This window comes from Ictidomys tridecemlineatus, chromosome 5 (genome assembly GCF_052094955.1).
Source record: "Ictidomys tridecemlineatus isolate mIctTri1 chromosome 5, mIctTri1.hap1, whole genome shotgun sequence".
Classification (NCBI taxonomy): domain Eukaryota; kingdom Metazoa; phylum Chordata; class Mammalia; order Rodentia; family Sciuridae; genus Ictidomys; species Ictidomys tridecemlineatus.
The window spans coordinates 39,697,180-39,706,753 of NC_135481.1; the positions used below are offsets into that span (position 1 = coordinate 39,697,180).

Here is a 9,574-nt window from a genome sequence, read left to right on the forward strand (position 1 = left end):
TATGGGAGTGGAGTATTCTTGAAATGAAGTTGGCTGAGGAAAAAGAATTCCTTGGAAACTGAACCCAGGGTGAGGTCCCTTCCAAAGCCCAGTGGAATGGCCCTGCCTCTGGGCTTAAAGAGGAGTAACTTCCCCTTCTTGCTGGCCTGATGCCACAATCACTGGAAAATCATGTCACTCCCTCTTCACCCCCACACAGATATGGCACTTCTTGTCTCCACACTCAGGACTGGAACATGAGGGCCTAGTGCAAAAGTGCCTAAAGTTTTAGGCCACCTAGACCTCTTTGGGAAGACCTAGAGTGACCAGATGCATAGCCCTGTGGCAGCTGTATTTGACCCAAAAAAATTGTTGCAGAGGGTCTGTGGGAAGCCACTCTCTCTACAGCACAGTACCAAATCCCAAATGGGACAGGCTATGGCTTGGGAGAAGCAGGGTGGGGGTGATGCTGGGAAGAGGTTGTTTTCTTAACAGAGTTACAGCAGTGCCATTAGTGGTGAGCACCTGTGTCTCTGGAAAGTAAACAGGGGCACCCTCCCCCTTCCCATCTCTCTAAGGGCCTGGCCTCTGGGGTCCTACCTATCCCAGCTGCAGGATAAGAATGGAAGACTGCTCATTCACAGAACCCCTGGCACTGACCAGTCAGCAGACACGCTGGGTACAATGGGGGTAGACACCTATCCTGCAGGGCAAAGCCCTGACTTCAGTCCTCCAGGCAGGCAGCCACCCCATCTCTCCTCTCCTCTCCTCTCACCCCTTGGGGAAGAACCTCTGGATGAGGATCCAGGCCTAGAGGAACTCATTGAGCCAGGCACACAGGCACAGCCAGAGCCAGAGCCAAGATAGCCACAGTCTTAGCAATTGAAGGTGACTGCTCAGGAGAGACTGGTGCCCCTTTGTAGTTAGGAAGCCCAAGAATGGGGAAGGGGATGCAGTCTTTCCTCCTGGGGGGATCTCTGCACAGCTTTTCATGAGGCCAGACCTAGATACCCACTTCCCTGATTTCTATAGTCTATAAAAAAGGGCAGGAGGTAGGCAGGCTGAACATCTGGGCAAATGCAATCTCTGGACCCTAGAGATGAATTAACATCAGGCGATATGCAAAGGAAGAGTTGATGTCCTCCCTTTGGCACTGCAGCAGGTGAAGGGCACTGGGTTCCATCCCTGCTGTACATCTGTGAGGCTAGAGTCAGGTTCCCTTGTCATGTCTGTCTCACCACTGCACAAAGAAAAGGGTCCCTACCTATTGCCCAATCCCCTTGCTGACTCAGTGCCAGATCCCCTGCTGACTCACCCACCCCCTGTACCTCTGGCAGTTCTCTGGATCTCCCAGACACGTGCTACCAGACCCAACCCTGCCAAGCTAGTGCAACGTGACAGGGTGAGGGGGCTGGTGACACTTGAGGAAGAAAGAAGGGGGGGCCTAGGAGAGAGGGCAGTTGCAGACAGAGTGACAGACTTGCAGACTGAGGCTCCTCTGGGAGGAAGACTTTTGCCAACCTGAGGCCTGACAGCGGAGAGGTTGGGCAAGTGGGAGGGGAGGGGGTGTGTGGAGTGCCTGCCTGCCCCCTGCCTGCCTCAGCTCCTTCTTCTGTCAGGCTTCAGCTCTCTAAGCGACAGCTTCTAATTCTGGCTGCTGGTGCCTCTATGCTCTGCAGCAAAGTCTCAGCTTTTTTCAGCTTTGCTATTTCTTTTCTGTTCAGAACATACTGAGCCCATAGGAAAGGAAGTCAGAGCAGAGGCTCCAGGACCTGAGACCTGGCACCACAACCCATCCCACTGTAGGCCTGGCTGGGTCAGCCATGCCATCTGGGGCCAATGGAACAGGCTGTACCTTCCATAGAGAACCAGCTCAGGCAAGGTGAAACCCTAAAAAGTGGCCTTGCTGCAGCTCCTCCTCTTCCCTGGATCTGTCTCCGTCCACCACAGGGAACTGAGGTATAGAAGAAGCTGAGTTGGCTCAAGGAGGCTCAGGAAGGAGGGGCCTGGCTCTTTAGGACCCAGTGCACCTCCTTGGTGCAGGCTTTCTCCTGCTTCTATTCTCCACTTAGGGGGGGGGGAGTACATAGCCTGACCTATCACACATAGATTCCAGAGGTACCCCTTTCCCTGACCCTGGAAGCAGACAGGAAGGAAAAAAGCCATTTTCCTTATGCTGTTGAAAAGGGAAACTGAGTCCTAAAGAGGGGTGGGGGAGGCTTTCCTCTGCTGAGTAAAGAGGGAAAACATCCCTGCCTTACTGAGGCTGGAGAGTCTTGCTTGGTATGGAATGAGGGGAGTACTGGGCTTTAAGGGTTTCCATGCAGTGCTTTTCCATATACTTGTTCCCTGCTCTATTGTGGAGCAGATAGAGCTGGTATTAGCATCCTTTTGCAAACGAAAATGTGAAGGCCTGGGGTCACCCTACTAGCACATTCCTCTAGGCTGGAATTAACTTTGTTATCAAATACTGTGCCCTTTCCATAACGTCATAAAAGAAAACTGGCAGACCCCTGGCCAAAGGCTTTTTTAAAAATGCACAAAGAGTAAGGGGTGCTTTTAGCATGTGCAGAAAACCCCTACTACAGGGCATGGCTGGAGCACAAGGTGAGTGTCCATGGAGCCTGGGACTGAAGAGAGGTTCATGGGCTCAATATCTTCCCAGCAGCACCTGCTCTCCTCACCTCATAACTTGCGAGCACACCTCCTGCACAGCATCTTACCATTGCTCTGCTTGGGTGGCCTTCATTCTTCCCTGAATCTCTTGTCTTTTATGGGACAGGACATCTTAAAGCAGCTCTCAACACCGCCCCCTACAGGTGTTTTCCTGTTTCAGTGCCTTTGCCTCCACAGTCCCCTGTCAGAACTGTCTCCCTCATTTCTTAGGAGCCAAGGACCAATTCTGCTCCCTATCTTCAGAAGACCCAAAGCTCTCCCCTCCCCACAATTCCATCTTATTCAACCCTCAGATGATAACAGGAGCTAGTTATATCCTGGCATTGTCTTCCACTTTAGAGAGGAAGTCTCTTTCTTCCAGAGCCTAGCTTTTACCTCTGTATTTTTCACTGCTCATGAAGCCTCAGTAAATTCAGTACTCGATGCCTGGTTCACTCTTACTTTGCAACTATCCGTTCCAAGCCTACTCACCCTCTCCACACTTCCCAGCGCTCTGAGACACCCTAACTTCCCTCAACCTATGCCTGTGGTGTTCCCCTCCCCGGGGCTGAGCAGTAGTGGGCAGAATGAGAGGAGATGGGGCAGTTTTTCCGCGTATCTAATGGAAGATAGATCTCATGATCTCCTCTTTTCCTTAGAGGTCAGTTAGAGTCAGGGCCAGAATCCTGTGCTTGTGTTTCTCGCTTTCTGCGGGTGGCGGCAGGTGCTGGAGGAGCTGGGAGGTAATGCTGAGGAGTCCTAACGCGACTGCAACACTCTCAGGTCCTAGGGCTTCTGCCCTGGGACGCCACTGCCACGGAGTCTACGCCCTGCCTGCTTCGCTGCAGCCACTGGGAGCTGGCACGCGGGAGCGTTTGTCAAGGTTGGAGACGTCTGAAATTGGAGAGCGCGCCCCCCTCCCTGCTCCAAGTGAGCCTGTGCGGGAGGCACAATTGTGTGTGACGGCGTGATCCGCTGCACTTCGGGTGGCAGTTCCCAGCCACACTGAACTCCCCCATTCCGCGTCCGCAGCACAAGTGCCTCATTTGCCTTTCGCCGCCACCCACAGCTTGTGCATGGTCTAGTTCTGCCCTGTTGTGGTACGGTTTCCTTTCACCAAGGACCGCTGGAGGCAGCTCTCAATTTTCCCCGACGAGCCGCGGTCCCGACAGTTTCTAAGGAGCCTAGGGCACTGACTCCAGTGGAGGCGGAGGGCGGGGAGAGAAGACTGCAACTTTGGGATTGGCCCGGCCGGGTGCATGTGCCCCCCTGCGAACATCCCCCGCCTTCGCCCCGCAACCACCGCAGCATTCCCAGGGGAGCGCGGAGGAGGAGCCGCTCCCCAACTTTACGGCCCACAAAGGGGTGGGGGTCAGGGGCGGTCTCCCCAGCCCGATCTGTCTCTGCCCTGACGGTGCAGCACGCTTCTTGGACAGCGATTGCCATGGAGGCCCCCGAGGCTATAAAGCCAGGTATCCAGGCGGCCGGCTGCTCCCGCGCCGTTGAACCCCCTAAGTAAGAAGCTAGCGCCCCGGCGTGGCCCGGCCCCCGCAAGAGGGGAGGAGGCGGAGGAACGGCGCCAGCAGCTTGAGGAGCGGCGCGCCCCGCCTGGGTTGGAGGCAGGCACGCACGGCGGGCGCCACCGTCTCAGCAGGGGAGCGGGGGCTGCCCGGTGTGCGGGTGAGTGGCGTGGCTCCAAGCCACAAGGGACCAAGGGGGCGTCGGACATCGTAACAACGTCAGGAGACTCAGGAGGGTACCAAGCTTGGGCTTTTGTCTAGTGGTGGACCAGGAGAGGACCCCGGAGTAGCGAGCAACCCACACCTCCAGGGGGGAAACCTGGAGAGGGAGCAGCGAGACGCCAGGCGTTTGGCTCAAGAGCTGCCCGAGCCGCTGATATATCGGGATAGGAACCTCGGGACCTCAGCCTCAGCAGCCCACGCGCGGAGGAAGCGGTACCGGAGCGCGGGCTGGGGCTGTAGCCCCGCGGGGAGCGGGAACAGGGGCGCCCCCGTGCGGACTTGCCGGGCCGCCCCGGCGCGGCGGTCGAGATCATGCTTAAGCCCAAGGACTTATGTCCCCGAGCGGGTACGCGCACCTTCCTGGAGGCCATGCAGGCGGGCAAAGTGCACTTGGCCCGTTTCGTGCTGGACGCACTGGACCGCAGCATCATCGACTGCCGCGCAGAACAGGGTCGCACGCCGCTTATGGTGGCCGTGGGGCTGCCAGATCCCGCGATGCGCGCGCGCTTCGTGCGACTACTGCTTGAGCAGGGTGCGGCGGTGAACCTGCGGGATGAGCGCGGACGCACGGCACTCAGCCTGGCATGTGAGCGAGGCCACCTGGACGCCGTGCAGCTGCTGGTACAGTTCAGCGGCGACCCCGAGGCAGCCGACTCAGCAGGCAACAGCCCTGTGATGTGGGCGGCGGCGTGCGGCCACGGGGCTGTGCTTGAGTTCCTGGTGCGCTCCTTCCGCCGCCTCGGCCTTCGCCTCGACCGCACCAATCGTGCGGGCCTCACAGCCCTACAGCTGGCCGCAGCCCGTGGCCATGGGACCTGTGTGCAGGCCCTCACCGGGCCCTGGGGCCGAGCCGCAGCCGCCGCAGCGGCCCGGGGCTCCAACTCCGACAGTCCCCCTGGCCGCCCGGCCCCCGAACCCAGCCCAGAGCGTCGACGACCCAGCCCCCGCCGCCTACCGCGGCCTCTACTGGCGCGCTTTGCGAGAGCGGCGGGCGGCCACGGCCACGGTCACGGCCACGGCCATGGTGGTGAGCCTGGCTCAACAGGCAAGGGCTCGGGCCGGCACCGGGCACAGGGCAGCGAGCGGCCGGAGCTGGGCCGGAGCATGAGCCTGGCCCTGGGTGCCATGACCGAGGAGGAGGCAGCACGTCTACGGGCGGGGGCCCTGATGGCCCTACCAAACTCACCCCAGTCTTCGGGGGCTGGGAGGTGGCGCTCACATGAGGTGCTGGAGGGAGCGCCCCCAACCTTAGTGCAAGCCCCCATTGGCCTTAGTCCCCACCCGGAGGGCGGCACCGGCTCTGGCCGCTTGGGTTTGCGACGACGTTCCACAGCTCCAGACATCCCTAGCCTGGTCGGGGAGGCTTCAGGGCCTGATAGTGGTCCGGAGTTAGAGGCCAACGCTCTGCCCCACTCGGTGCCTGGGCCGAAGCCTTGGCAAGGGGGCTCAGAGGCTGTGGTGGTGCAGGCTCAGCGATAAAGATGAAGGACTAAGCCCTGCTCCCCTAATCTCTTGTCTGCTCCACTGGGATTTCTCCCTTTTATCCAGGTCCCTTACTTTCCAGCAGCCTGTTCCTGGAGTCCCCCCCCCCCCCATCTGAAAACCTGTCCCCACTGCCAAGGCAAGACTTTCATCAGAAGGAAGGGACCCCTCGTTTGTGCTCTTTGGTATTCCTTGTCTAGATCTCTCACCTTTCCTACTACCTGCCTTTTCTATTATCAGAAGGTGAGATATGGAAGACTGGTTCATAGCTTCAATCTTCTTCCAGGAAGGTGGACCCTCACTCTAACCCCAAAGATTCAGTCTGCCTAGGTTTCTGCCGGGTCCCTTTCCCCTGGTGAGTTTCTCAATACCCTGGTAACCAGGCAAATGTCAAAATTGGCTTTGGAGAACCAAGGCCTAGCCCTCTTTGCCTACTGATGCTGAGGATAATGTGAAAGCTACCAAAATCTCCATTCCTCCTAAATTAGGGAAGGGGGAGGCCCCAGGGCCTCCAGAGTCTTTATGGACACAAGGCTGATTAAGATCTGGCTCTTTAAGATTTTCTGGGATAGAAATTCCTGCATCTTTACAAAGCAGTTTTTTTTTTTAAGGGGGGACAAGAGCACCTCTGATATTAGTCACCACTTGTCCCCTGAGCCAGTTTCTAGGTAACAAACTCCCTCTGCCTCTGTCCTAGGCAGACCTGGGATTCAACTTCTTTCACGGTTTAGGGTAACTGTCCCCCCCAAAATCCTACCCAACTCAACTCTGCCTTCTCAGCTCCAGATGCATTTAAATTTCATCTTTGAAGTTCAAGCCCTGACTCCTCCTGGCCCACCCTTATATCCATTCACTCGAAATGGAAAGGACTTAGCACTTCCCCTCCCCCACGCTTTCCAGCTCCCTGCGATCAGCACGTGGGTGCTCCGGCAGGGTAGAACGGTTGCGAAGGCTTTGCTTAATTGCATTTTTTCCAACCCTCAAAGAACTCTTGTTTTGAGTCTTTGTATATGAAGCATAAAGCAGCAGGTCTGATCCGAGGCTTAAGAACCTGACAATATCTCTTTAAATAGAAGCTCCGCGAGGGGGATAATTGACTGAAGTGTTTGCGACGTTAAACGGCAGCGCGCGGGAGTCGGGAGCCCACACGAGCCGCAGGTCCGGGTTTAAATTACATCAAACTCGGGGGAGAGCTGGAAGGAGCCTGTTAAACGTCTCCTGCTTCTCGCTGGGCTGTTAATGGAGGGCAGGGCCGATGATGGATGGTAGAAGTCGAGACCAAGGACCCCTGCCTTTGCCCCACCGCGTGGGATGCAGGCCCCGCGCAGCTTCCAGCTTTTATTACTGGGCAGATTAGTGAGTCAGAGGCCACCGCGGAGACATGGTTAAGGGCCCTTTCCTGGTTAGGTCCTTTGTCCCCTCCCTCCCTGCCTCCGTCCTCCTACTCTTTGTACCCGCCTAGCCAAGGGCGGGAGGAGGGGGTCAGGAAAATCGCCGAGCCCTACAGCACACTGTGGAAGCGTCAGCAAAGGTGTCAGTGCGCCCAGTCTGCGGGGGGGCGGGGGGCGTCAGGTGGGGCTCTTTTTGTGAACCCCCATGGCTGAGCGTGAGGCTCTTCACCTGTCTACGATGGGATCTTTTCAAGATGTCTTTGTGGAACAGAAGGTTTCTCATCAGTAACTCCAAACGAACCGGTCAAAGAGATAATGACGCTGAAAAACTGGGTCTGGGATTGAGGGGTGGAAAGGGAGTCAGGTGGGGCCTTGTGCAGGTGTCAACGCTAATCCTTACACCTACCCCACCCCCCAGGCTTCTCCAAGGCCGCGCGAGCCCATACACTGGACGTGATTCCCGGTGCCCCCTGGTGGCAGATCTGTCTCGCTGCGTCCTGGCTCGGGGCTCAGCCTTCTGATTTTATTTGGGATCATCACCGCTGTGTACTTTTCCCTCGGTGGGCATTCACCCGTGGAATCCTCTTCCTCTTGTAGAAATTAAATCCGGATACTTGAAGTCACTTCACTGGGACAACGGGGAAAAAACTCACACTGTAGCATGCGCCAGACCCTTCACTAAGACCCCCAAGTTAATCCTCCAAGTTAAGGCTTCCAGTCTTAAGAGCTCCTGTTCTCTTCCCCCCAAAACTGGAGCTACCGACCTTTCCCTTATGGTTTCTGAATCTTGGGACATGCCAATTATGCACTGTTTTCCTATGATATGCCTCTTCTCAGTCCTCTTGTCTGGGTGGTGAGTGAACAAATCAGAGTGTCCAAAAAGCCTGAGTGAGTGAGTCATGGGGGATAATTGGACACCCAAGTGCAAACTGCTTCTTTGTGGATCTTTGCTTGCTCAACTTATGCCCTTTTCAACTGTGTTAATTAATGAAGCTTTCAGTGGTGTGAGATTACAAGTATTTTGACTTAAAAACAGCAAGAGGCCTGGGTCACACATTGTATCAGAGGTACTATCATCTTTTCAGTGCCACTGACTGAGTTTCTGGGTGAATGTCACCTCAGGCCCTCTTTATTGGGTAAACAGCCATGAGGGTTTCACTCTATGGAGTGGCCAAGAGCTTAGTGGTGAAAGTGATGTTTCTAAATAGCCACAGCAGATCCTCCCTGTCTGAACTGTGTCTGCCTGCCTTGCTGTCCTTGCAAACTCCTTTCCAGGTCCGTCTCTGTGCAGAATTTCCATGTCTCACTACACTTAGCCCCTTCAACGTCCTCTCATTGTCAGCCTGGAACCATTGAGGTTGGGGTCCTCTCTAGCTCACTCCACTGTAGAAGAGACTTTGCTAGGTATTTTGCTTTTCCTGTTCTTGTTGCTTTCATCTTTGTGAAGAGTCACCCAGGCCACTAGAATTCAGTACTGATCTGTGTGGGAGACTAAAGGACGTTTGCACACCTTTCTGGAGTGATACTATGTGGCAAAAAGACTAGTGGAATTCAAAAGAATAGTTAATAAACCCAGTGTTATTCCATTGTGAAACTGGCCTCTCTTTGCCTTACCACCCTCTCTTGACTCCCTTTGGAGGGAGGAAGGGTATACTCGCTTCCTGTGGAGGCTCCTGCCTTCATCAACTCCCACCCTGCCCATTCTACTGTGGTAGGCTTCTGAAGGTAGGTCACAGGGGCTGCTTCCAACTGAGCTGGTGGTACTGGGGTTGCAGTCTGGGTGGGAATGCTCTGGGGAGTGGGAGACAGTCTGCATGACCCCTTGTTCCTGGCTAAGCAGTTTCAGTTCCTGGGTTGGGCATAATCTCTGGAAGGAAGGGATGGAATTAATGTTGGAGCCAGAAGTTGAAAGGTAATTTTACCAACCTCCCACTCAGGACTAGATCCAGGTTTCTTGATTTCTAGCCACTTCTCTGCACAGTTTCCTTTGGTTCTGAGAAATTAAACAGGACTGCTTTCTCACTGGCAACAGTTTCAGGCCACTTCCTATGAACAATTTGAGGTCCAGGGCAGAAGAAGGGAAAAGCTGATGCAGAAAGGATCGTCAGCTCTGGGAAGGAACCCTGTCTGTTTCTTGTGTTTCAGTCCCAAAAGCCTTTCACTTCCTGTTGCCCTACTGTACCTTTATTTCTAGAGCCCATAGGTCAACAGGGAAATTGGGTGTCCTGTGGACTCAAGTGACTGCTGGGAAGCCCACCAGATCCCCACTGCAGGGCATTCAGCTCCACGACAGCCTGGCTCCAATACTAGACAGCAGGAAGCCCA

At 55.6% G+C, this 9,574-nt stretch overlaps 1 protein-coding gene across 1 annotated transcript; it reads left to right on the forward strand.

Moving 5' to 3' along the window:
- The first annotated feature begins 42 nt into the window (after positions 1-42).
- Positions 43-8,843, forward strand: Ankrd63 (ankyrin repeat domain 63). Its single transcript, XM_078049821.1, has one exon. The coding sequence runs from the start codon at positions 4,689-4,691 to the stop codon at positions 5,853-5,855; it is 1,167 nt and encodes a 388-aa protein (XP_077905947.1). The 5' UTR covers positions 43-4,688; the 3' UTR covers positions 5,856-8,843.
- Positions 8,844-9,574: the final 731 nt, after the last annotated feature.